The sequence below is a fragment of the Canis lupus genome, chromosome 35 (assembly GCF_048164855.1).
Source record: "Canis lupus baileyi chromosome 35, mCanLup2.hap1, whole genome shotgun sequence".
NCBI lineage: Eukaryota > Metazoa > Chordata > Mammalia > Carnivora > Canidae > Canis > Canis lupus.
In genome coordinates this window covers 3,252,896-3,280,858 of record NC_132872.1, presented here as the reverse complement: position 1 = coordinate 3,280,858, position 27,963 = coordinate 3,252,896, and the positions used below count along the sequence as shown (strand labels likewise).

General features: G+C 48.2%; 1 protein-coding gene across 1 annotated transcript in view; it reads right to left on the bottom strand.

The window, feature by feature from the left end:
* Window positions 1-27,963, bottom strand: part of SLC12A8 (solute carrier family 12 member 8) — a 109,259-nt gene that overhangs the window by 23,646 nt on the left and 57,650 nt on the right. Inside the window, exons 5-8 of the mRNA XM_072811820.1 lie at window positions 27,250-27,363; window positions 14,414-14,501; window positions 12,860-12,947; window positions 4,740-4,886 (exon numbers count right to left, since the gene is read on the bottom strand). Coding sequence (XP_072667921.1) covers window positions 4,740-4,886; window positions 12,860-12,947; window positions 14,414-14,501; window positions 27,250-27,363 — 437 coding nt within the window. The remainder of the gene's footprint in view (window positions 1-4,739; window positions 4,887-12,859; window positions 12,948-14,413; window positions 14,502-27,249; window positions 27,364-27,963) is intronic.

Sequence of the window (27,963 nt, the reverse complement as noted above, 5' to 3'; positions counted from 1 at the left end):
TCAGCTTTACCCTTAGAATATGTACAGCATCTAACCACTGCTCCCACCTCCTTTACAGCCAACAGTCTGCAAGAGGAGGGGCAGACACATAAGCCATATCCAGACCTGACCTGTAAACCTCCCACATGTGTTCCTCCAGGTGCATTCCCCCTAGCTGACGGTCAGAATAGGGAGCAGCCTTTAAAGTCACAGGATGAAGACAACAGTCATCAGCCTGAGTCTCCAAGGTTCAGAGCCTCTGTTAACCTGAAACACCTGCCCTAGAGCTTCAGAGTAAAACTCTGGGAGAAAAAAAATAAGAAGTAAAAATACACTTTTACTGACTTTGAGGATTACATTTTTCAGTAGATCTACTACAGCTGTTTAACATACTCTAACAATAAATCTACTAAGAATAAACTAAATCCTTAGAAACTGAAGAGAACCTAAAAGGATGGTGTGGAGTAAAAGGAAAGGCTAATGATCCAGGCCAAGACATTGACAAGGGCAGGCTGTGAAGTGTTATAATAGTCAAACATGAATGTCTGTCACCAAATGGCATCATAAAGAATGAAAAAACAAGCCACAGAATGGGAAAAGATATTTGCCACATATATAACTGACAAAGAACCCCGAATGTTAAAGAATCCTTACAAAATAATGAGAAGAAGAAGAAAAAAATAATAATAATGAGAAGAAGACAACCCACTAAAAAAAATGAGCAAAAGAATGTCTATTCAACATATGAAAGGTACCCAATCTCATTAAGTAATCAAGGAAATGCAAATTAAAACCATAGGGAGATTCCATTAAACATCCACCAGATTGGCAAGAATTTAAAAGTATGATAATATCAAGCATTGGCACAAACATAGAGGGACAGGAGCGCTTATCCACTGCTGATAGGAGTGTGAATTAATACGAGCACTTTGGAAAAAAGAGTTTGGTGTTATCTAGCAAGTGGAAATATATATACCTTATAGCTTAGCAATTCTAATAACAGGTCTACAGTCTGGAAGACCTCTACATGTGAACCTGTCTCCCAGTGTATGTTCGTTGTACCGTCTGTAGCAGTCCCAAATTAGAAACAGCCCAAATGTCCATCAACAGCAGAATGGATAAATAAATTCTAGCAAATGAGGAAACTCTATATAGGGATGGTAATAAACAAGCTGCTGCTAAAGCAAAAATGTGGATGAATCTCATGATGTTGAGTGAAGGAGGCATGCCACATTTATATGAAGTTTAAAAACAGGCAAAATTAAACAATTCTGTGTAGAGATGCATATGTAGGAAGCAGACCAGGGGTCAGCATACTATGGCTCCTGGGCCATCTGGCCACCATCTGTTTCTACATGCTCATGAGCTAAGAATGGTTTTGCATTTTTAAACAGTTGGGGGAAAAAAAATCAAAAGAGGAGGAATATTTTAAGATACACAAAAATTACATGAAACTCAAATTTCAATGTCCATAAAGCAGTTTGATTGGAACATAGCCTACACCTATCCCAATAGGTGTGTCTGTGGCTACTTTTGAGATATTATTGCAGAGTTAGTTATGACAGAGACCACAGAGCCTGCAGAGCCTGAAGTATTTACTCTTTGGCCCTTTCCAGAAAAATTCGCCCACTCCTGAGTAGAGCTATAAAGAAAGCAAGGAAATTATGATCACAGAAGTCAGGTCAGTAGCTACAGCTACCACAGGGCGGGGGACAGGGCTCGGACTGGAGAGGGCATGAGGAAGGTGGCATCTGGGGGCCGGAAGTTTCACTTCAGTTATTCTTTAAACTGTTCATATTGGTTCCATGTTCTTTTCTGTATGCTGAATATTTTTCAAAAAAAAAATATTTTTTAAGTAGTTTTTATGCCCAGTTGTGGAGCTTAATGCAGGGCTTGAACTCATGATCCTGAGATCAAGACCTGAGCTGAGGTCAAGAGTCAGATGCTTACCTGACTGAGCCACCCAGTTGCCCTTTTCTCAAAAATTTGTTTAAAGTTTATTCTCCCTCCCATTAAAAAGGAAAATGTGCTAATAAAACGTAATCATATGTAAAGAAGCTTTGGTGAGAAAAATTTTTCAAAGTTAAAAGGCAAATGACAAACTATAGAAAATATTTGTAAAACAAATCACAAGGAGTTATCCTCTCTAAGCAGAGAAGAGCTTTTAGCAACTGAGAAGAAAAAGACCAACAATTACAGAAAAAAATTTTTTAATTAAAAAAAATTTAAAAATACACACATATACATGTGTATATATATACATATATATGACTAAGAGGAAACGATGTCCAACCTCATTCATATAAGAGTAATACAAATCACGAGGATCCAGAGATGCCATTTCTCACTACACAACTGGCAAAAATTCACATCTGACAATGAACTATGATTGCCGGGAACGTGGTACCCAGGGCAAACAGTGGTCCATACACCCTATGTCTAAATATTCCAACTACAAACCACGCTAACAAACCGTTAAATCAAATGTGTTCTCTCCTTCCTTTGCAAACACACCTTCAGGACAGTGGAGAAGTCCAAGTTCAAGTTCAAGTTAAGAATCCTTGCACTCTCAGAGTTCCTCAGTGGAGGATGGCCGTGTATAGCCTCCAGCTCATAGCCCCCCTCCTACCCTTTCCAGACCATACCATGGGGGGCTCAGGCCCACATGCAGACTGTGGCCCATTCCTTGGTCCTAGAAAGGACAGGCCCAGGGAAGAGGTCCTTGCAGCCTCTGGATGTGGGTTGTGGAACGTCTGGGCAGAGAATTCTAGGCAAGAGTGCAAATGATCCAGTGTAGCACACCTAGATCATCCAGAAGCGGGCATGGGATCCAGGAGGGCACAATCCCTTGTTCTCATGAACTTTATCCCAAGGACCAGAACAAAGTCCTGGTCTTGGCCTGCGTCTAAGAGTGATGCTGGCTGTCAGGACGCAGGAACTGTTCTACATGCTGGTAGAAGTACAAAATGATACGACTCCTACAAAAGATGTTTTGGCAATATCCATCAAAATTAAAAATGTAGGGGATCCCTGGGTGGCTCAGTTTGGTGCCTGCCTTTGGCCCAGGGCGCAATCCTGGAATCCCAGGATCAAGTCCCACGTCAGGCTCCCAGCATGGAGCCTGCTTCTCCCTCTGCCTGTGTCTCTATCATGAATAATTAAATTAAAAATCTTTTTAAAAAATTAAAAATGCATTTACCCTTCGCCACAGCAAACTCACTTATGAAACTTTATCCTACAAATATATCTGCACGTAATTACACGTACACACACAAAACTATTCCCTGTAACACTGTTTACTGAAAGCCACACAAGGGTCAATCTATAGGAACAGGTTAAATAAACTATGGCATACCCACGTGATGGAAAAAGAATGGAAAAATTTCAGCATCTGTATGAAAAGATGATTTCCAAGCTATATTAAGTGGAGAAAAGATATAGAACAATGTGTTAGGACACTGTCTTTGTGTAAAAAAATACAGAGGAGGATTCATTAAAAAAACTAATAAAAACAGCTACCGATAGGGCATGGGTACAAGCGAAGAAAGAGATAATAAAAGACTCATGATAGAAGCAAAATTTGTCGATGTACACCATTTATGTCATTCTTAGTTTTGAGCTCCATGTATATACTACCTCATAAAAATACATGAAATTAAAGAAAAGGCATATACCACACAGAAGGTACAGACACGACAGCCAGAGCTCCTACTCAGCCCACGCTGGTGGATGCGTGAGAAATGGAGGATGGTAAGGGAGGACTAGTGGCCCTAACAGAGAAGGGTCTGGGGTGGGAAAGGGGTGGGGGAGGGCCTCTGTGGTGCTCCAACAAGATGGAAATGAACTCTACTGGGGCACCTGCGTGGCTCAGTCGGTTAAGTGTCTGCCTTTGGCTCAGGTCATGATCCCAGGGTGCTGGGACCGAGACCCAGGTCGGGCTCCCTGCCCAGTGGGGAGCCTGCTTCTCCTCCCTCTCCCCCTCCCTCTCGCTTATGCTCTCTCACTCTCTCTCTCTCTCTGTCAAACAAAATCTTTAAAAAAGAGAGAGAAAAAGAAACAAATTCTCATAAACCACATTATTGGGACGTGGAGTTCTCTCTTTTCTCATCCCTTAAGTTTGAGGAATGTCTCGTTCAATCATTCCGTGACTCAATCAAGCTGCACTGTGTATCAGTAAGAACTTGGACCAGGAGGACTGACGGAGGCCCAGAGGCCCAAAGTGTGGGAAATCATCACAGGGCAAGCCCACAAGGAAGGCGAATTTCAAGGGCAGAGTGAGAGCTGCAAGGTCCAACTCTCCTCCTCACCAAGAGACTCTTTTTCTTCTATTCTGAACTTAAAGACTCCTGAATTTGTTTTTTTTTTAAATTCTATGTTTTTAAAATAATAATAATATTAATTTAAAAAATTAATAATGGAAATTAAAAATTTAATAATAAAAAATTAAAAAAATTTTTTTCTGAATTTGTTTTTATTAAAGGGTGTGGCGGTCCCTTTCCGTGCTCCTCAGGGCCCCAGATGCCACTATGGCTGTTAGCTCACCCAGCGCTAAGGGGTCCTGTTGGCTGTGACCTGGACAGACGCTTTGTCCACCTGGCCCTGACTGAAGGTGGCCAGAGGCCAAGGATGAGAGAATGACCTCATCTCTCCCACTCTGGAGAACCTGACCCCTGGCTCTAATCAGAGAGACTTAAGCAATTTATTGGCCAATAATCAGGTTCACAGCAAAACATACATTTCTCCAAAAAATGGTCACTCACCCCTTGCCCCAGACAGGCCAGAGCAGGAACCACTTTCTCCTGGGCAATGCACTGCAGGATCCGGGGGGCTCCGTAGAGTCCTCCCATACAGGAGGCCAGGGATGAGATGTATAAGCCCAGCAGGAACAGGAAGCCCACCAGGGACACCTGTGGGGGAAGCGGTTTCATTACCCACGGCCAGAACTCGCTTGCCCCTTTCCGCTCCCCTGCGCTCAGCCATCTGCACCCCGCGGATGGTCAGTCCCTTAGGTTCCACCTCTGGGCTAGGTGCACGATATCCCCAGCCCCCCCGCCCTTCATACCACTACTGTCTCAGTTTGGCACACCACCACCAACACAGAGCGACTACAGGGGTTCTCCAACCCTCCCACCAAGTGTGCACCTGACTCACCTAGAGGCCTTGTTAAAATACGGATTTCTGGTCCCTGCCAGGGTTTCTGATTAAGAAGGTCTAGGGAAGCGCCCAAGAATTTGGATTTCCCACAGGATCCCCATGGATGCCGATGCCCAGAGGCCGGGGAGCATGCGTTGAGGACTGCTGGCCGACGACAGTGCCCACGGGCCTCGGGTCTCTAAGCCGCGCCCGCTCCGACTCGCGCCCATGCCTCTGCAGAGCGGCCTCTCTGAGCTCAGACGGGACCACAGAGACACCAAGGGCTCCCCAGCACCCGGCATCCTCAGGCCTCTGGTCCCCGACCTCTGTCGCCCCACATCTGGGTGCTCGTCTGGGTCACGCGCTCCCCGCCTGCCGCCGAGCTCCCATCTGCCTGGTGCCTGTTACACCAGGTTGGGCTTCAGGTCCTCCCCCGGCTGCTCCCCAGGGCGCCTTGGTGTGAGCCTGGGGAGCACCCAGCACGCAGTCTCCTCTAGTGCTCCCTGAGGCCTCACTGCTGCAGAGCACCTGTCTTGTTCACCCGAGATCCTTGGGGCCAACACAGAGCTACAGACGCTGAAGGAATGAACGCGCTCCGTGACCCACGTGGCCCACGAGTCACTAACCGGCAGAGAAGGAGAGGGCACAGTTGTCCCGCGCAGTGTCGACTCGCAAAGATCAGTGCTGCTGGCCACGCAGCTGGGTCACAGGCTGTGGGCGGGGAACCTCCTCACCCTCCCGAGCCCCCTTCTGTACTCGCTCTGATGACCGAGGGGCCCTTCTCCACTCCACCGTAGGCACGGCGGCCAGAACTGTGCGCTCTGGTGCTCCTCCGCCCACCTACCACAGGCCGGCTTGCCCTACGCTGCACGGTTTTGCCACATCCTTCACGACGAAGACCGTCCGCTCACTTTTTATGCCCCTCCCTTAGCTGCCCCTGGGTCAGTGGCATCGAGCTACATGGAACACTAGCTCCTGGCTAGACCTCTGTCCTGGCATAAACGACACCAGCCAGGATTCCTGATTGGAAGTGTATTATATTTAAAAAGAATATATTTGCAGGATAGGGGAGGGTCACAGAATCATCACGAAGCTGAACGATCAGGTTTGGAAACAGGCAAGACCCTAGCCTGGAGGTGCAACTGGGACTCTGGACAGGGGACAGTTTGGCCAGGATGCTACTGTCACCCTGCCGCCCTGCAGATGAATTCCCCCCATCCCTTCCTCGTTGCCTCATTTCTTACACTCGGGTAGCATCTGATGGGTCTAGCTGAGGTCCCATGTCCTACCAGGGCCACAAAAGGACAGGCAAGAGAGAGGCCTGTCCTTGGGGCTTCTGTAATCTTAAATGGGGCTTGCTCCCCCCAAGATCATATATAGGTGGGGTAACCCGCACATGGCCAGGGATGCAAGGGCCTGATGGCCATGACTCGGGTCCACTGCACAGCCTAACTCGTCCTTCGTTTCAATGTGGATTGCTCTTCCCTAAACGCATGACCTCGTCTTCTCCCCAGTGAATGTCCCTCGTCTATTTTCTTCATTGTCACCAGCGTCTGTGTCTACTCTGCCCTCACCCTTCTTATCATTTTAGTACTAGCAGAAATTCGTATTATCTAACGTTTCTCATCACCTGATTGCTTGTGCTCGGACGGCACTTGTGATTCCCAGCTGTGTGCAGCGCATTACACTCAGGGGTTGTCAGAAGCCCCTGGGCCTCATGCGTCTTGCCCCCGCCCTGCGCCAAACAGGCCGGCAGACGGTCTCCACAAGTGCCCACGAAGTCACGAGGCTTCACGACTCATGCCCTGGATGCCCCACAAAATTGTTAGATAAACTGGTTCCGTTATCAACCCCGGATCGATTCTGGGATGCAGTCCTCCACCTCTAACCTTTGTTTCTGTCTTCTCAGGCCAACACATCCTGGATCAAGAACACACAGGCCTGGGGACGCCTGGGTGGCTCAGCAGTTGAGCATCTGCCTTCAGCTCAGGGCGTGATCCCAGGATCCGGGATCAAGTCCCACGTCGGGCTCCCCTCATGGAGCCTGCTTCTCCCTCTGCCTGTGTCTCTGCCTCTCTCTCTGGGTCTCTCATGAATAAATAAATAAAATCTTAAAAAAAAAAAAAAAACACACACACACATAGGCTTGGGCTGCCTGGTTGATTCAGTTGTAGAATATGCGGCTCTCGATCTTGGGTCATGAGTTTGAGCCCTACATTGTGGGTAGGGATTACATTTAAAAAATACATAAAAAATAAAGAAAGAAAAAATAAAAATAAAAAATAAAATACATAGACCCTGCGGTGAAATTTTATCAAAAGCTTTTAGAAAATGTAACTAGTAGTTCTCCACTCGGGCTACACCTAAGGACCACTCCAGGGGGTTTGGCTCTATCAGGGTGGGGTGGGGCACAGATAATGGTGGACTTTTCAAAAACCCTCCAGGCAAGTCCAATGCACAGCCTGGGTAGAGAATCACTGGCCAGGGTGCATTGTACCCACTGCACGTCCCTTCAGAGAATTTTCTAGGAGATGCAGGCATGGTATCTCCTTGCAGAAATTTTGTTGCTTCTTATCCAAAAGGTTATATATATTTGTGTTAGGAAAAAAAAATGTTTTTTCATTGAAAGCCTGCCCGTTTACGCAGATTGGAAATGAATCTGCCCAGGCTGGTTTCCTCCTGGTGTGGGGCTGACTCCAGGAAGCTAGAGTCTCCGGCACCAGGAGGCCGTGGTACAGTAACACCCATCTTGGCCAGCCTTCCCACAAACACCCTCTGGGATCCTTGCAGAACCTTTGGGCTGGGGGCCAGAGGGGGGACTGTCCAGACATGGTGACTTGTTTATGTTTCTGCCCCGTGTGTCTGCTGTGTTTACACTGGTTTGCTCACTCGACAATCTTTTACATAAAACTATTATTTTGTCAGTTTTTTGAAAAATAAATGAAAGGTTGGTCCTCAGGTCTGGATCAATTATAAAACCTCCATTCTCCCTCTCCCACATATACCCGGTGTCTTCCTTCCCAGCTGTCATCCATCCGCCCATGGGAACAATCACTGAGGCCAGGTGATGTACCTGGCACAGCGCTAGGCACAGAGCGAGACCTTATAGGCACAACAGCGAACCGCACAGCTTTGCTCCCAGCCCTTGTAGAGTTTAATCATTTCTCTCTTCCTATGGAACTTCCGGTGGAACTGGGAGCTTGCAAACTGCCAGGGGAGAGGAAGTGAGCATTTATCTGATCAGATGTGCGTCGACAATTCTTTAGAGGGAAAAACAATAAGCACTCCTCTGTCATACACCTGTTGGAGCCACCCCAAAAAAGCTCTCCGTCTTTCCAAAATTATCTGAGGTGTGAACTACGCTAATTTCTTTCTGCTGTAACTGCTGATGGAACTTGTAATTCCACCTCCTTGCTTTCCGTATTTTACCCCGGTGACCATCAGAGAGCTTCGGCCGTTGAGAAGTCCCCCCTATCCACCACCGGCCGCCCCCTTCTCTTGAAGGATCATATTCAAAGTCCCTTGCAAGGTGCTCACTCTGCTTCATCCACTTCCTGTGGCCCCTTGACATCAGTGAGGAGTACATCCTGCAACTCCTACGATCCCAAATTGTCTCACGGTCCCCTCGTCTTCCGCAACATCAGATTTCCACAGACACGAGCTTCCTCCTCCACAAAATGACCCATATCTCCACTGTCAGCCAAGTTTTCTCTCACTTATTTCCAGAAGCAAATAAGGTTGGCTTCACTTCCCGAGAGGCAGCTCCTGCCCGTGGTGGAGAGCAGAGAGCGGAGGACAGACAGCCGGGCCGGGCCGGGGGTGGGTGCTGAGCAGCTGGCTGGGCTCCTTCGCCAGCCGTGGGCTCGGCCCCACTGTCATCTTCCATGCACAGCTTGGGCCGTGGGCGCTGGCGGTCCCTCTCGAACGCGTGAAACCATGACTGTCAAATCTCAGAACGACTGGAGTTTACTCTGTGGGATACTTCCTTTTTAACAAAGATGTTTGGGGGTACTTTTCCTACTTAGTTTGTTCTTATTTTGCTGGTTGGCAAGCCCCAGGCTTCCTAAAGTACTTGGTCTTCTGATGTTTAATAACCTTTTTTTTTTTTCCTGGGCCGTATATAAGTTTTTTCTAAAACAGTTATTTAACCTATTTGGTTTTACCTCTGCTAATACTTGCTTGTTACAAAATTCTTCTTTCTATACCTGAAGAATACCGGGATGGACTCAGGGCTCCGGGGTGGCTCAGTCAGTTAGGCATCTGCCCTCGGCTCGGATCATGATCCCGGGGTCCTGGGATTGAGCCCCACGTCAGGATTCCTGCTCCTCGGGAGCCTGCTTCCCCCTCTCCCTCTGCCTGCCCCTCCCGCTGCTTGTGCATTCTCTGTCAAATAAATAAAATCTAGAAAAAAAAAATATTGGTATCGATTCTCTTTTTTCCTATCCAGTTAAATAGAGTGGATTTGTAGGGAAAAAAATACGTCCTACCTGTAAGGTTATCCCCATTAGGAAGTGTGCAGGGAGTCAAAATGTAATAAGCACCTACTGTGTACCAAGTACTGTGCTTTACACAGATTACCTCAGAGCCACCACAATGTACTAAAGACTTTCGAAAAAGCGTTAACACTACGGGGTGGCTGGTTGGCTCAGTCGGTAGAGCACGCCACTCTTGATCACAAGGTTGTGAGTTCAAGCCCCACGTTGGGCGTGGAGCCTACTTAAAAAAAAAAAAAAAGCATAACACACACACAAAAAAAGCATAACAGGGATCCCTGGGTGGCGCAGCAGTTTGGCGCCTGCCTTTGGCCCAGGGCGCGATCCTGGAGACCCGGGATCGAATCCCATGTTGGGCTCCCGGTGCATGGAGCCTGCTTCTCCCTCTGCCTATATCTCTGCCTCTCAGTCTCTCTCTCTCTCTCTCTCTCTCTCTCTGTGACTATCATAAATAAATAAAAATTAAAAAAAATAAAATCTTAAAAAAAAAAGACTTAAAAAAAAAAAAAAGCATAACACTATGGAGACTGATGCCCAAGAGCCAGGCAAAAGTTTCTGTGCAGCAGCAGGGATATAAAGCAAAAAAAGAAACTTCTTAGAGGAACTGTAGGCTGGGAAACCAAACAATTAGAAATAGATCTGAGAAGCTGCAGCAAACCCAAAAAGACCCAGCTGAACTGACCAGCTGCAGGTCAGTGGAGAGGAATCCAGGGCAGCCGGCAGCCCTGAGAGAAGCGTTCCCAGCAGCAAGAGCAGCGCCCCGGGGGCCTTCGTGCCTTCGTGACAGCCAGCACCACGGGGACTGTAGGGAGGCCTGGCCGGGGCTCCCCGGAAGGCGACACAGCGCGGAGGCCGTGCTTCCCCTGGGCCCAGGACTGCCCAGAGATGGGCTGGCCCAGAACCCAGGCCACGGCTGAGACCCGGAGCTGAGGTGTCCAGTTTATTAAAACCACGCCAGGGGGGTGCTCCGGGTGGGGCCACAGAGGACACTGTGCACGCGTACCTGCCAACCTGCATGGGCACCGAGGCCCAGCCCACTGCCTCGGTGCACACCTGCTATGCAGCCGAGCGGGGGACCCCGAGGAGGGACACCAGAGAGCAAGAGAGGAGGAAAGCCCAAGGTTCAAGGCTTTGGGGAGGGCGATTGCTGCGTGGCCCCCTTTGCAGGGGGAGCCTGGGGGGCAGCCGCGCGCACCGCACACCTGCTGCCGCGCCAGCCCCTGTTGGCAATTGAGAACCAAGAAACAGGCTCTTGCCTGTCTTTACAGCCTTTACCACCGCCTCTTCTAGGAAACAGGCTACTGCTCTCCAAAAAAACGAACCTTCCACCTCTCACCCCGGGGTGTGCATGATGTCATCCCCACATGTGGTCGCCAGGCATGGTTTAGCAGGTGCCCCCCCAACTGGCTAAGCGCCCGCCTACCTGTTTCAACGCCTGGGACAGGTGGCATTCCAAACAAGCTTCCCCCGGTCCATGTGTCTATTATTAGTGGTGGAATTTCCACCCACAAAGGCTTTCCCGTCTGTCCATGGAGATGTTTTTACTCTCTTGTCACGGCCTTCCTTGGATACAGGCTGCCTGCCCCCCACTCCATACCTGTTCTTAGTTCTCTCTGCAAAGGAGAGAGAGGAGGGCAAGGAGGGAAGCCAGGAGCCCCAGACTGGGGGATAATTTGCCTTGCTCCATCCAGATCAGAGCCTCGATGGTTAAAAGGACCTCTGTGAGGGAATCTGCCAGAAGGGAAGCGGCTTCAGAGGCAGGCAGGGCTGGCTAGCCGGCTCCCCCCGCAAGTTGCACACAGCAGCCAGTAGCTGGCAGATGCCCACGGTCCAAGGATCTGCTGTTCCCTGAGGCCCTTAATTCCTCTGATGCAGCCAAGCTTTTCATTCCACAATTAGAGAAAGAAGCCCCTGGGAGATGAAACTGCAGACGGAAGCTTGCATGTAGTCTGAACGAGGGCTGCACATTCCTTCCCCGAGTCTAAGACCTTGGTCCCCGTTAGGGGGATGACAGTGCTCTCACTACCTGAGTTTGCCCCCTTTCGAAACCTGCTTTCATAGTCAAGACCCCTGGAAACATAGATCATCTTTACATTGTTGTCTGCATATCTTTTTTTTTTTTTAAGGTTTTATTTATTTGAGAATGAGAGAGAGAGCACGAGCAGGGGAGAGAAGGAGAAGCAGACGCCCCGCTGAGCAGGGAGCCAGATGCGGGACTCCATCCAAGGACCTGGGATCATGACCTGAGCCGAAGGCAGGTGCCTAACCTGCCAAGCCACCCAGGCCACCCAGGTGCCCCTGTTGCCTACGTATCTTAAAAGGAACCCGTGCTAATGTGGAAAGCAGGCCCGAAGGTAGCTCTGAAAAGATAGTTCAGAGTTTCCTACCCCAGGCCGCCCAAAGCAGCGGCCCTCCGTGAAGATCTGCCAGGTGGCTTTGCAAAGCCTCACACCAAGAGAAAATGGTACTTTCTTCCCAATATGGGAGCAGAAACACTCAAGACTCAACTAAGAAACCTTTCCTAGCCTTCTACATTTCTCTGATAAATGACAGGAATCTCAAGGTTCACTTTTCCTCCAAGAACTTAAGGGAAGGTAGAGGTTTTGGGAGATTTCCAGAAAAGCAGCTGGGAATCTTATTCTCCTAGGTTCTAGAGGTGCCAAACGAGTGTCCTTGACTGTCACCTGACCTGCAGCAGTGAAGGGGCAGCTGTGGAATGTGAGGAATTTGCTAATCTTCTTCTAGCTGGGTGTACTGTTCTAGAAACAAAGATGTCCCGGCCAGATCAACCCCAGCCCAGAGCCCTGGGAGTCCGGGTCCACAGAGGGCAGGGTGGGCCTCACCCTGGTGCCAGCCTCCTCGAGCTCCCTCCACTTTGCTGCCTCTTCTCCATCCCTCAGCCTCCTTCACTGCTCATGGTGGAGGGTGAGGCCAGCAGCAGGAATGAGAGGCTGCTTGAACTGAGGGCTTCACTGATGGCATTCTGCATTTCCATCCTGATTTCTGACCTGGAGAGATGCTTGCTTTCCTCTTCTCTCATCCTCTGCAGGCAGGAGCCTTGCCAGGTGCTGCTACCCATTTGCAGGGATCCCTAAGAAACCCCCATCCCTCTTCCATGATTTTGCTGCCGGCCCCCCTCCCCACTGCAGTCCCAGGCCCAAGACACCGGATTCCCAGGCAGGGCTGCAAGGGGGAGGTGGCCATTTGCAGGTGGGAGCAAAGGAAAGAGCCAGGGGCAGTGAGGGCTCACCCACCTTTTCCGCTATCAGGAAGTCATAGCGAAGGGCCTCTCGGGTGCAGGCGGCGCCCAGCAGGAGGACGAACACCAGGTAAAGAAACCACCTGCAAGAAAACCCCAGAGTGGAGCAGAGCTGCGGCCCCACCACCTGCTCAGCCCCAGGTCGGGGCCTGTCTGGGGCGGGGAGAGGAGGCCACCCTGAAGGCTCCCCGGCTGGTGTGGGGGGCAGAGGGGGGCTGTCAGTACTATTGCTCCTCCAGCCTAGTTCTTGCCACCACACGTATCATTGTTCTGGCTCTTCCTGACTTGTTAAAGGAGAGAAAGGCACTGAAGGTGTTGGGAGTGGGGAGCAGGGCCCCTGCGGCCCCTCTGGGTTTGCTGGGACTCAGGCAGGACCGACCCGCAACCCCAAGGCCCCCCTCCGCACCCCCAAAGATGGAGATGATCTTTCAGGCCTCTTAGTCCCACTGTTCCCTGGGCCCTGGATGCCAGGGAGCCGGGCCAAGTGTGAGAAGGGCAGCCGTGACCTGCCTCTGCCCCTAGCCGCCCTGTGACCTCGAATAAGCCACGTGGCTTCATTCCCATCTGGGTGGTGAGAGGATGGGGCAAAGGTCCCTCCCGGGACCTCCCAGCTCTGACCCCAAAACGAGGCAGGCCTCTTTCTTCTCTTTCCTTCCGAACGCCCATCTGTGCTCTGTGGCCTGCGTTCTCCCCCCGACACACGGCCCTATTTAGCACAAGACGGCCTGGTGCCCCCGGAAGCAGCGGCCCCACTCCTAAGCTAAGAGCAAATTCAGCATTTGCGAAACACACATATCAATATTTTTTAAATATCCTGGTTAAAATAATACAGGCACCTTTAAATTCTCAAGTCAGCGTCCTGTCTGTGCCTCTTGCGTCGCCCCCAGTGAAGGGCGGTGGTGCAGAGAGTAAGACAGAAGACTCTGGAAGGTCAGAAACAGATCCAAGGCCACTCAGTCTGCTCGTGTGGGCGGTACAGTGTGAACTAAAACCCAGGAAGCCTGAGAGCCTCGGGGAGGCAGGGGAGGCCAGCGCGGGAGGCCAGCGGCCTGCTCGGGTCCTCACGCACGCAGGTATCTCTCCACAGTCTCTGGGGCAGCGTATTCCCACCATCCCCATTTTAGAAGAAAGGAAACGCAGGCTCAGGGAGCTCAGGAAATTGCTCTATGCCATGCAGCTGCCCACCTGTCTGATTGCAAAACTCTCCACCTTTACGTTCCTCCCAAGGATCCCGGCAAGTCAATGGTTAAAAAAATCCCCAAGTTCAAAATGGAAGTGGGGGAGGGAGAGGGGCAGGAGGCTAAGGAGAAAGGAAAGAAAGGATCCATCCTCCACCTCCCGCATTCCCAGGCAGGGGGTCTGAAAGGGCAAGAATCTGAACCCACCAGACGTGAATTTTCCAGCCGGCTGAGTGTTAAAAGGAGAATTGGAATATGAAATAGATTGGCCACAGTTGGGGCACTCCCAGAACAAAAGGGGCAATCCCCTCTTTTGCCTGGGGTTTTCTCTCCCTGTCTCCAGCTGATTGCCACCAGGGGAACTTACTTACGAGATGCCAACAGCTGCTAGGGAGCCCAGGGGGATGCTGGCCGCGGGCTCCCTGAGGTCACCCCCCATGTTGAAACCGGCCATGACTCCTGAAAGACACTCAGACAGGGGAGAGGGGTGAGCAGCGTGCTCCACTCCACGAATCGCCTGCCCCTCTTCAGGGCCCTCTCCTGGAAGCCATCCCACGGCAAGCCCATCCATCTGCAGTTCTGGCAACTGAGCTTCTCAATCTCCCCTGGCAACTGGGGAGGCATCCGAGGGGCATGAAAGGGATCTTTGTGGGTTGGATGATGCTTGGGAGGAAAGCCCTACTGGCTACAAAAGCATCTTACGGCCCAGTGCAGAGTAATGAGGGTGAGTGAGACATCTGGAAGGCTGCACAAAGGTCCTGTGGCCACATACAGAGCTCTGCCACCATCCCCACCCCCCGCCCCACCCCCAACTCCCTGGGGAGGCTCAGGCTTAGCAAAGCACCTGCTGCCCCCTCCTCTGGAGAGCTCCTTGCCTCTGCCGCCCACTGATTAAACTGGGCTTCAGATGTCCTAGGAGCAGGTCTCATCCAACGGCCAGAGCCAGAGACTGAAGGGCTCTACACAAGAACTCTAAACAAGTTCCAAAGAACAACCGTGATGCTACCAACACTGAGTCCCAAGCTCCTCTTCATCATGGTCTGTGTTCCCAAGAACACTTGTGAAAAGTCATAATTAGTCCTGATGGGGAAGGAGGCCACAGTGCGGGATGCTGAGGCGGGGTCCTCTCCTCTGTCCATACTCACCCACAGAAGAAAGCAATAAGACAATGTGTCCTGAACATCAAAAGTAGGTCCTGCCCACACGTGCTCTACAAGTCCTGCTCAGGAAGGTCCCACAGAGGGGTGGGTGCATCTTAAGGGTGGCCTTGTGGGAAGATTTACATCAGCTTAGGGAGAGAGATGGCTCTAACTCCATCATCATGGGTTTATGAACACTTTCAATACTGACAGGGCCTGTGCTAATGCTTCCCATGCATTTTTTACCTTGTTCAACGACCACATCAGAAAAGTGGACTTATTTCCCCTGTTTTTTTGTTTGTTTGTTTGTTTTTAGAAAAGGTGATCAGAGAGGTTAATTAGAATAGTCTAAGGCCACATTTAGTAAGTGGGGAAGCAGGATTCAACCCCACTGTGTCTGACTCCGAAAATTATGCTCTTACCACCCCTGCTATAATGCTTGCAGGAGCGCAGGGGAAATGGGGGGAAGTGAAGATGCGCAGCCAGAGAAGTAATGTGGGCCTATTTCAAAGGGTGCCCTGAATAGGGGACCAACACTGGGACCTATACATGCATTGACCAGCAGTTCTACTACTGGGACTTCAGCTTCAGTAAATAGTCAAGGATATGGGTAAAGATGTAGCCAGGAATGTTTATAAATGTTTTTCTATACTAGTGAAAATGAGAAACAACCTCATGTCTACCAGTAGGGGATTTGCTAAATAAGTGATGATGTATCTTTCAATAAATACCGGAGCTCTGTGTTGTCAGAGATATGTTGTGACATGGAAAGATACTTAAAAGCAATTGTTTAATTTTCATATGCATATTATAAAACAGAACATATAGCACGATCCCACTGTCATAAAAAAAAAAAGATAAAGGGAAAATTCATGCCTAGGAAAAAAAAGAACTGGGACATGTTTTTAAATGTTAAACATTTTTAAATGGGTTGGTGATGGAAAAACAGATCACTTTTTATTTTATCGCTTATATATATTGTCCCAATTTTCTACTGTGATCATTCTGAAATGGGGGCTTCTTAAAGGGCTTTTTGTATAAATTGCCACATTAGGCACCTTCTCTTTCCTCTTGTTTCCCTTTTTCCCAAGATCCTATTAAAGGGTAGGATGGGGGCAAATGCATACATGCCCATAAGCAAACAGGTCTAGAATGGAGAGCCATGAGTAGATGAAAGGTTGTTACAGATGTCTAGAACACAGAGAATGGAGGAAGTGGCCCAGGGTGCAAGAGAAGGAAAAGAAAGCCTTAGAAAACTTCTCTAGAGGATCTGAATAAACCTGAGGAAAACCAGGGCTGCTAGTGTGGACATCTGCACCCAAAATGAAGGCTTCCTCCAGAACTGGCTGTACTCACAAATGTGTCACAGTCAAGTTGCCTGTGAAGGAAGAGCCCTTTCAGGGACACAGACCTAGACACTACGGCCAGGAATCCACGTCAGCAACCAAAGATTGCCAGGGGTGTGATGAAAACCAGCAACAAACACATGCCTGATAAAAATAGAACAACCTGGGCTGGAAGAAACATATAAATCAGGACACACATGAGAGTTCTGAAGAACACACAATTAGTAGCTCCAGACACGTCCAAGAAGAAGAGTCTATCTATAAAGCAAGGTGTAATGAAAACAAGAAATAATCCAAGAACAAAAAAAGAACTTCTGGAAATTACAAACACGATCACTAAAATTAAAAATGCAATAGAGGATCTGAAAGATAAAGTTAAGTAAGTACCCCAGAATTGAGAACAGAAAGATAAAGGGGTACAAGATTTAAGCCAAGAACAGGAGAAACAGAGGAGCTGAGAGTCACAACATCCAACGCACAGGAGATCCAAAAAGAGAGAACAGAGAGCACAAAAAAATAAAATAAAATAAAATAACCAGCTAAGTAAACCAGAAATAAATAATAAATATCCAGAACTAAATGTCTCTAAACTGAAGTCTTTAGGTTGAAGGATCCCATAGAAGAGACAGCACAAAAACTAAAACTTAAAAAGTCCACACCTAAACATAGCACTGTGCAATTTCAGGAAAAATCCTAAATCTTTCCAAAGGCAAAAATGAAACACTTATAAGGGAACAAAAATTAGACTTCTCTTTGGCAACAGTGGATGCTAAAAAACAATGGAATGCCAATTTTAAATGTCTGAGGAAAAATTGTTTTGAAACTAGAATTTTAGTCAGATTAGCAAGTAAGTGAAAGCAAAGTTAAGAGGGCAAGGGCTCAAAAAATTTACCTCCTACATCTCATTTCTGAGAAAGATACTAAAACATGTACTCCAGCAAAATTAGGCTATAACCCATGAAGGAGGAAAGCATGAGATTGAGGAAAGAGTGGTAATGACTCGGGGATGGAGTAAAATTCCAGAACCACAATTGCTACTGCACAGACACCAGCAGGGGCTGAAGCAGAAAGTGGGGCGGGGGTGGGTGGTGGGGGGAGCCAGAATGCATGCCTCTGGCTAGAACTGGATTCAACACAGCCAACAGCATGGTTGACAAACTCAATGATTTTAAGGATGTGCTAAACTGCGTATTTTGGCAACAAGAGAAAAGAAAGTTTATTGAAACTCTAGGAAAAGTGAACCGAAAAGACAATGTCTAAATGTGACTCAAACTGGGACGCCTGGATGGCTCAGCGGTTGAGCATCTGTCTTCAGCTCAGGGCGTGATCCTGGATCACACCTGATCCTAGGATCAAGTCCCATATCGGGCTTCCTGCGGGGAGCCTGCTTCTCTCTCTGCCTATGTCTCTGCCTCTCTCACTCTGTGTCTCTCATGAGTAAATACATAAAATCTTTTAAAATAAATAAATAAATAAATAAATATGACTCAAACTAAAATGTCATGACATGATTTTACATAGCTGATGGAATATAAGAAAAAGTAACCTGTTTGGCCATGATATTAGGAAAATTCTCCCCTAAATGGTACAAGGACCACATCAGAATCACAGCAAAAGAAATGGAATTCTAGGTACTACTTCACTCTTTACCAAACGACAGCTACACACTCATAAGAGTGTGCATGTTTACAGTTTTTATTAACATCTGAAAATTGACCTAGAGACAAAGCACACAGGACATAACTCTAATTACAAAATAGAATATGGGGACATCTGGGTTGCTCAGTGGTTAGGCATCTGCCTTTGGCTCAGGGTGTGATCCTGGAGTCCCGGGATCAAGTCCCACATCAGGTTCCCTGCATGAGCCTGCTTCTCCCTCTGCCTGTGTCTCTGCCTCTCTCTGTGTGTTTCTCATGAATAAATAAAGAAAATCTCAAAAAAAATATATGAATATTCTCTACTACAACGATATAAAAGTAAAGCTATAGCTAACTGATATTAGAACTAAAAAAAAAAAAGAGAGAAAGAGAAGTGGAGGGCATGTAAAAAGCACTAATATTTTCATTGTAGTGTTGAAAAACAAAAATATTAGTCCCATGATCTTTCACTCAGATCTGGCTTGGCTGTTACAACCTTCAAATTAGTTTAATAAGAAAATCTGAGGATACCTGGGGGGTTCAATTAGTCGAGCTACTGATTCTTGGTCATGATCTCATGGTGGTGAGATGGAGCCCCTCCTTGGACTCCGTGCTCAGCTCAAAGTCCGCTTGTGATTCTCTCTCCCTCTCCACCTCCCATTTGAGGTCTCTCTCTCTCTCTCTCTCTCTGTATGTCTCTCTCTAAATGAATAAATAAATCTTAAAAGAAAAGAAGGGGCAGCCCGGGTGGCCCAGTGGTTTAGCGCCACCTCTGGCCCAGGGCCTGACCCTGGAGACCCGGAATCGAGTTCCACATCGGGCTCCCTGCATGGAGCCTGCTTCTCCCTCTGCCTGTGTCTCTGCCTCTCTCTCTCTCTCTCTCTCTCTCTCTCTCTCTGTGTGTGTGTTTCTCATGAATAAATAAATAAAATCTTAAAAAAAATAAAACTAAAAAAAAAGAAAAAGGATGCCCAGGACCTGCCTCACTCTGACCAGTGTCCCTGGGACCAGATCGTGTCACTGAGGCTCTCTTCAAAGGCTAGGGCCTCACAGCTTGCTGCCAGCACAATCTGGTGCCAAGGGCATCCCTGGCCAAATCTCCACCCTCACCTGACTCCCAGACCCCACTACCTTCATCTGCTAACACCAGCCCTTCCTGGACCTCCTAACTTGACTCCCTGCAGAGGTTCCCACCTGTCACCAGGTTTGCTGGTACGTCCCGGGGCTGGCCATGTTGCCTCCCACCGTCTACAACAGCCTCATCCTGCCCCCGGCCCCTAGCAATTTAATGCACGTTCATTCAACATTGTGGGATTACATATGCTCATTACTCCTTGCCATTTCAGTACCTCCTATCGTTTGTCACATCGTCTTGTGCGCCATCGGATCACTTAGGAAGACGCACGAGAACTCCACTGGTATATACGCTCTGTCAATCACAAGTGATTGATTAATCCTAAGTGCTTCCAAACAGGTTCTGCATTCTTAACCAAAGCCCCGTTCTTCTCCTACGAATCTCTCACCCCGTCGAGGACCCCGACGACCCAACCTTTGATCACAGGTCCTGCTGGCTGGGCACTGGGATCCTGGTCAGTGGGAGCAGGGAGGACAGACGCGGAGAAGGCCACGCTCAGGAACGGGCCAGACCCAGACGGTCAGGACGCTGGCTTTGTTGGCTCTGTTCTCTGACAAAACAGAGAAGCCAGGAGGTAGGTAGCCGGTACCAGGGACACAAAGCACCAAAGCCAGGGAGGTGCCTGCCGGGTGGGTCAGTCCTGCTAGGCTGACGTGGGCAGGCTGTGCACACCTTTTAGACTGGCTTGCACACTAAGGCTGTCGCTTCCAGAATTTTGCCCTTGTGTCACTACACAATTCCTGAGCAGACGATCACTAGTTCTGGTGAATTAGAGATGTCTTGCTTGTCAGCTGGCTCTAGAAAAATTATTTTGATTTAGTAATTTTTCACCCATGCTTGTCAAGTAATACAGAGATTCTCTAGTTGGGCTTTCCCCATCAGCTTCTGGTGCCATTTTAAGATACTATCATTAATGTTAGAGCTGGATTTAGGGCAGGTGTAGTAGAACAAATACTATTTCCCAGAGATTGGTATCCAGATGTTTTTTGTTTTTTAAAGATTTTATTTATTTATTCATGAGAGACAGAGACACAGTCAGAAGGAGAGGCAGGCTCCATGCAGGGAGCCTGACATGGGACTCCATCCCGGGACTCTAGGATCACGCCCTGGGCCGAAGGCAGGCGCCAAACCTCTGAGCCACCCAGGGATCCCAGTGGTATCCAGATGTTTTATAGATATATTTTTTTAAAAGCATGGGAAATCTTGATTAAACAAGGTTAGAAAGGTCTTTACTGCTGGACTTATCAGTGCCTACGATATGCTAATTTTCATTATTGATCTCTAAGAAGAGAAATGTAACACACAATGTTTCCTAAAACTTACTCAACAATTTTACACTTTTTTAAATGAAAAACTTTATTCATTACTAGTGTTCTATGGAACACAGTTTGGGCAATGCTGTGTCCATTTTATAATTCCTATTTAATCTTTATGTTTTTCTTGGGAGGCTTCCTAAAATCGCTTAAAATGGCTACTTAGAATTAGCAATTATTAAAGCTGGAAGGTGTCCTAGAGGTCAACTACTCCAACCTCTTATTTTACAGATGAGGAAAATGAGACCCAAAAAGAAGTGATTTTGCCCAAGTTTCGAGCCAATGGCAACACTATGTTCAAGTCTCCTGGTCTCAAATCAGAGTTCTTTCCACTATGTCATACAATTTCTTGATTTCTAACACCCGTACTTTTCTCGGATTTCCCTTTTATAACAGAGTAACCGTATGATTCACTTGGGGTTCCCTCCCCAACAAGAAGGCCAAACCGATCAGCTCTGATCAGCACTGCACCCCGGTTTACCCACAGGTACTTTCATCGCCAGTTCCAAATCACTAGTCTGTGCCTGTTGAGGGTAGTTCCCCTCTTCATAGATCTTACACTTCCAGTTCCAGGAAGCAGCTGATGGTTTTACCCAAAACTCTATTTTTCCAGGCACGAGGATGATAATGCAGGCTGTGCACTGTTACCCCGTGACTTCGGGAAACACCTCCCTTCATGTGGTTAAGTCTTCCGACTTGGTCTTGCACCCTCGTTCTAGAGCCTTTTCATATGTTTGTTGTTTCAGGTTTTACATGGAGGCAACATGGTGTTGGCCGTCACCCCGCCAGCCTGGGTTTCCGAGGCTAGACTGCCAGCGCCACCCAGTCTCCTGGACACCGACGTTACACCTGCGGTTTGGGTGGGCAACACCAGGTGAACAGGGGGCGTGGGCTTGGTGCCCTGTTGCCAATGTCTGGCCTAACAACAGGCCCAGATGGCCAGGAGAGGGGCTCATCCCCTCGACATCTCAACGATAAGCCCGCGGTTAAAAAGGAACCAGTCAGAAATGTCAAGTAACCGCTTGCTTACGACATCTGCAGGACCGTGGCTCCGTCCTCCTGCCCGCAGCAACCCCAGCACGCACAGATCAAAGCCCTCGCTTGCTGCCTAGCATCACAATCCCCCTTCCTACCCTATTTTCTTCTTTGTTGCTGAAAAGGAGAATGAGTAAGGGGGGTAAAAAAGCCTAATAGTCTTTCTAGGCTTTTCTGGTTTCTGTTAGTTGTTCATTAAAGGACTACTTACTCTTTCTCAAGGAGCAACCAAGCGTCCTCCTGGGAGCTTTTCAGTTCACATCTGTGTCCTTTAAAAACCTTTCATTTTCTCCTCCAGCTCTAGCTTAATTGTTTCTCTTCTGCCTATTTTCTTCCTTCTTTGAAGTTCATGAGTTTACTATTTATCAGTAAGACAGCATATCCATGCACTAAAGTTCGCACATCTGATCTGTTGCTTTTCGTGCCCGAGGAAGCAGTCTGCCACTGCTTGGAGGCAGCGTAGCTCTGAGCCTCTAGTTCCTCATCTGCAAGTGGGGATCAGATTATTGACCTGGCAGGACTGCTGTAAAGTTAGAATGAACACCTGGTACCTAGTAGGTGCTAAATAAATGTCCACTCAGGAGGGATAGGCTCCCCTCCTCACCTGGAAATCCCTTGGGTTCCTAAAGACCCTGGACGTCTCTCCTTACCTTCCGCCTGATACCTAAACCCATTCCTCCTTCTGCACACCTGGCTTATTGGCTGGTTTGTTTAGCTGTTCCTGCAGGAATCTCTCATCTCCTCTTGGCTCTCTTCTTGGAGGCAGAACTTGTCGGGCCCCACCCTCTCCATGCCTTAGAGACTCTGCTGAGACACACAGTGTCAAATAATGGAACACTTAAATGCCAGGATTCAGGCGGATTTGCTGGCTTTGGGGTCGGGGACAGCTCCAAACCAGTGTGCATTCTCCCTTCCAGCGTCCTCTCCAAAGCAGGTGGGAAGCAGGGGGGCCCACCGCTCGCTGTCTGGCTGACCTGGGGGAACTAAGCTCTCTGTGTTGCTGTTCTCTGGCCTGGAAAATGGGATAATAACAGAACCCATGGAAGGATCCAGGTTCTATGGAGTCTGACACTTTAAAAACAACACAGACGTATGAATATGGAATTAAGAACAGGGATTTAGCAGGAGGTCATGCAAGGGAGGGACCTTGAAGCCGGAGCTTCATTAGCATCAGGCTAAATCTGCACCTAATTGGAGCAGGGGGGGCTGTGGGGAGGGCTGAGTAAAAGACTGTATGTAAAGGGCTTGGCACGGCGCAACACATAGTAGGCTGCTGTAATGCTAAGGATTCTTACTGATGTTTAGAATCACATTAATAAAATTATAAGTTAATGCTATAAATGGAATCATAAAAATAAAAGTATAATAATTATAAAAATAAGGGGGAAAGAATTTTAAAAATAAAAGTATAATAATTATAAAAATAAGGGGGAAAAGAATTTTATTTATTTATTTATTTGTTTTTTATTTTTTTAAAGATCTTATTTATTTATTCATGAGAGACAGAGAGAGAGAGAAAGAGACAGAGAGAAACAGAGACACAGGCAGAGGGAGAAGCAGGCTCCATGCAGGGAGCCTGATGTAGGACTCGATCCCAGGACTCCAGGATCACGCCCTGGGCCGAAGGCGGGGGCTAAACCGCTGAGCCACCCAGGGATCCCCCAGAAAAGAATTTTAAAAATAAAAGTACAATAATTCTAAAAATAAGGGGGAAAAGAATTATAAAAATAAAAGTATAATAATTACAAAGCTTCCTTTTCTCTCGTTTCTGCTCATCAGAATACAGTGGGGTGAGCCCCAACGTTAGCTTGCCCTTGATTGAGGCTCTCTCTTCCTTAAACCTGGGGACCCCATTCTCAGTGAATCTCCCTCTCTGAGTTCTTCCAGGTATTGTGGTCCCTGGAGTGGCCGTGTGTGTTCGTGTGTGGGAGACACGGAGAGACGGAGAGACAGAGAGAGAATCCTGTGGGCCCGGACATTGGTTTTTCAGGGCAAGGTTGCTATCATCGCCTGGAGAAGGAAAGTACTTTAAGAAACAAAGCAAATGGAGAACCTACTCCCAGGGCCCGGCCCCACCCTGCAGCCACTACCACAGGGTGTGGTGGGCTGCAGGGAGAAGGACAGGACGGAGCACAAGCTTCCTAAATCCAGAGAAGCCGCTGCAACCTAGTTTTAAGCTGCTCCTGACAGGAGGTGTCCTACCCTTGAGATAAAATATCTCAAGTAACTTAAATAATACGTCTCTGACTGGAGATGGGGACACGGGGTGGGGGGACTTTTGTCCATTCTTCCAAACTCCTCTCCCCTCTCCACAGCCTGGAGGTTCTCTCGTTCCAGAAGAGGATGGCCTTGGAGGGAGCCCCAGCCATGACTCACTCAGAGCTAATCCTTGGCAAATCCATCGCCATGGAAACTGTCAATCATCCATGCTTTTCATAGCTTAACAGAACATCTGCCAGGGGAAAGCCAAGTGATACAAATTGTTCGTCCTGCCTACCGTGTTTACACTGGGGCCCCTGGAAAACAAAGAGAGAGCCAGGGAGGCAATGCTCCACAGCATAGTGGTGGCCCAGCTCCGGCCACTAATGAGCTGGGTGACCTTTAGCAATCCTTCATAAGTCTCTGTGTGCTCCTCCTTCCCCAGTTGGTCACATCAAGGATCAGTGATTCTCAACCTGGTTGGGCCAAAGGGCAGCGGAGGACAGAGAAGCTCATCTCCTAAGAGAGGTGGAGTGAAAGAACAAAACAAAGTCTACATAGATAGTTTCTTCAATATTATAATCTTATATTTGGAATTTAACAGAATAAGATCTTCATAATTTAAGCTCTAGAGTATCAAACTTGACTAATATTCTTAGGTAGCAATCTTTTCCAAAGGAAGGACAAACACACCCTTCTCTGGTCCAAGGAGGCAGGTCAGAATTTCTAGTGCAGGTGAGGGGTTTAGTATCCTTATCAAAAATGAATATGGACTAAAAAGACAAAAAGTTGAGAGCTGCTGAACTAGCTGCTGTCGGTCCCATTCAGAGGCTGTGCTACTGCAGGGCTCTTCAAACCTCAGACTGCTGATTCCTGGCTGGAGGGAAAAGTCCTGAAGGGGGGCCCTGCACTCCCTGCCCCCTCTCAGGCATCCCTTCTCTTTCTAAGACACAGCGTCTGGAGAGGCAAAGGAGGGGAACTGTGGAGCAGTGTGGAGGGGCCTAGCAGGGTCACATTACTGACTCAACCTCCTGCAGGTGTCAGAGAACACCCCTCTCCCCCCGCCCCGGGGCGCTGCCAGCCAAGGAGGATCACGGCCGCCTCAGGTGTGACTGTCAACCTGGAGTCTGGGCCCCGGCTTTCTTGGCCTTAGGACTCACCTCCAGGCCCCAGGAAATGCTCAGGTGGGAAGCCTCTTTAATGTGGGCTCTACCCATGTGAGGGAGGGAGGGCGGGACAATATTTTCAAATGTTAACTTTAAAAAAAAATTCCTCTATTTCGTATTTTTCCCTTTGCCTTTTCTGTCCATTCAAGGGGAAGTTGACCTATATTTTATTGCCTTGAGGGAGATACGAGGAAAGAGGAAACAGAATTTGCCAAACTCCTGTTAAGAGTTCTGTTTCTCCAAAGCCTGAGCCCTTAGGAGACTTTAGATAATCAAGGAGGTAAGAAAGTGGGGGTGGGGGAGGAAACGGGGTAACCGGGTGACGGGCATTAATGAGGGCCTGTGCTGTGAGGAGCACTGGGTGATGGCAAATCGAATTTAAATTAAAAATAAATAAATAAAATAAAAAATAAAATAAATACATAAATAAATAAAATATCAGATTTAAAAAAGAGGAAGAGGAAGAAGAAGAGGAAGAAACAAACAAAACGGGTGGGAAAAGCATGGGGGGGGATAAGAATAAACTTTGGTACATAGTTTGCTGGGTCCAGTGCAAATAAAAATAAGATCCTTTGTTCAAAAATTACTAAGAATTTTAGCAAGAGTGAATCATTAAACCAAGCGTGGGGCCCTTCTGAGAGTGGGCGCAGTGTGAATGCGTAGGCTCGTGCCCATAAAGCTGGCCCCGGGGTGGGGTGCCTGCCATATTGCTACAGAAGATTGCCCCTGGGGCTGGAGGCCAGGAGAGAAGTGCATACGATCTGGAGCAGTGTGGACCTGGGGCACCCTCCATGTCAGCACTGGTAGGGACCCCACAAGACCTTAGAGAGGAGGGCCTGGGACGTGCATAGCGTCTACACAGGGCCCCCAGGTTCAGATTGCTGGTTCAGAAGCAGCAGAGAGCCCATAGGATGTGCAGACAGTACAAGAGGGTCTGGCTCTGCGTTCAGTGATGAAAAGCTAGAAGACCCTAAGGCCTCAGAACAAAATGGCAGTCCACGATGGAGCCACGGTGAATGACTGACGTGAGTTTTCAGTCGTCCTGGCAGAATGAAGGCTTAGAGTCAGACGCCGACCCTTTGCATTTCATAAAAACGAAAGGAATGCACTACTTCTGGCACATCTGGACTTGTGGACCAGGACTCCACCTGCCGCCGCTGAGGCCTAGCTCCAAACTCACTTCTGTGGCCAGCCTGGGGTGGGGGTGGGGACCATGGGTCAGGTAGGAAACCCCTGAAGTGATCCAGGGAGAGATGAGCCTTGGACCAGAGTGCTCAGGTGGCAGAAGCGGACAGATGTAAGACGTAAAGAAGCTCCTTTAGGAGAAAGAATTGACAGGGCTGGGAGGGTACTGGTAAGAAAGAGGACGTTGGCATGAATAACTCCCCATTGGCATGAGCAATTATCTGGATGGAGTTGCCCTTTCCTGAGATCAGGAGAGAAGGAGAAGAACCAGTTGGGGGATGGGTGCGGTGGGCTTGTCTCTGAACATAATGGGTCTGAGATGCCCAACAGATGATGTCATGGGAGCGACTGAGCGTAGCGTATGGAGCTCCGAGAAGTCTAGGCTGGAGGTACAGGTCTAGGGGTCATCAGCCTTGTGAGTGGCCATTGAACAGCAGGTGTGGATGAGATTCTAAGGGGAACAGTAGAGAAAGAAGAGAAGAGGGCCTGGGCATAGCCTGAAAAACTCCAACATTTAATGGGTGCATCGAAGAGGATGTACCTAGAAAGGCAAGTGAGAGGGCCAGGAGGAGACGTGGAGAAGGAGACGAAATCAAACACAATCCAGGGCATCAACACTACCTGACCAAGAGTAAAACGCTTCTCTCAGTCTGTGCTCTGGGACAAGCCCAGTCACTAGCAAATGGTTATTTCTTATAGACCATTTGGTCAACATGGTCTATAATTAAGGTTAGCTTACTACCTTCTAGGCCAGGGTCCTAGAGCGATCTCAGCTTTGGAAAGCTCCTCCCTGGCCACTGGAGAGCCAAGAAAATGGGGAATGTGTGTTAAAGAGATTCATTCATTGTCCATAGGATCCTGGTTTCACCCACACCCAGCGCAGTGAGAAGACAATATAGCGTTGCTCTGCCTCCTGGGAGAAGACATACAGGTTAGGCTAGAGAGAGGGGAGTTTCTAGACCATGTTTACGCTCATTGCAAGGTGGAAGGCGCAGCTTGTCTTGCATTCGTACCCCTCACGTGGGTGGGCAAGAGCACCCAAACTACTGTACCTGTAGCCGCTGGGAAGAACACCCCGAAGACCGTGAAGAAAGATTCTCCAGGACTGTAATCTGGCAGAGTGTTGTTCCATAGCAGTTCCGGCGAGTAGCCAATAAAACCATGCTCTGAAACAACAGAAAGCAGAGCATGATCTCAGGGTCCAAGGATCGAGCCCCACGTAGGGCTCCCTGTTCAGCGGGGGGAGTCTGCTTCTCCCACTCCCTCTGCTCCTCCCTGGGCTCTCTCGCTCGCTCTCTCTCAAATAAATAAATAAAAATCTTTAAAAAGTTTTTTTTTAATGAGCTAAGTGATAAGATAGCATATAGGCTTCCCCAGATTACAGTCCTATCTTATATACATTTAAATATTAAATGTTACATTTAAATATTACATTTAAATATTAAATTAAATATTATATTACATTTAAATATTAAAAGGCAGGGCTGTGTGTGTGTGTGTATGTGTGTGTGTGTGAAAGAGAGCGAGCGAGCGAGCAGGAAGTCCAACAGAATCGGCCTTACCACTTCCAGGGCCTGACTTTGCGTGTCTACACCCCTAGAGACAGGCAGATGAAATGCCTTGAAGGAGAACAGTAGTTACCGCTGGGAAAGGGAGCATTTTTTTTTCTTTCTTTTCTTTCTTTTTTCTTGATAGATTTCAGTATAGCTGAAATCCTTCATGGAGCATGTATTTATGCATCTTCCGTTAATTTAAAAAATCAGGGG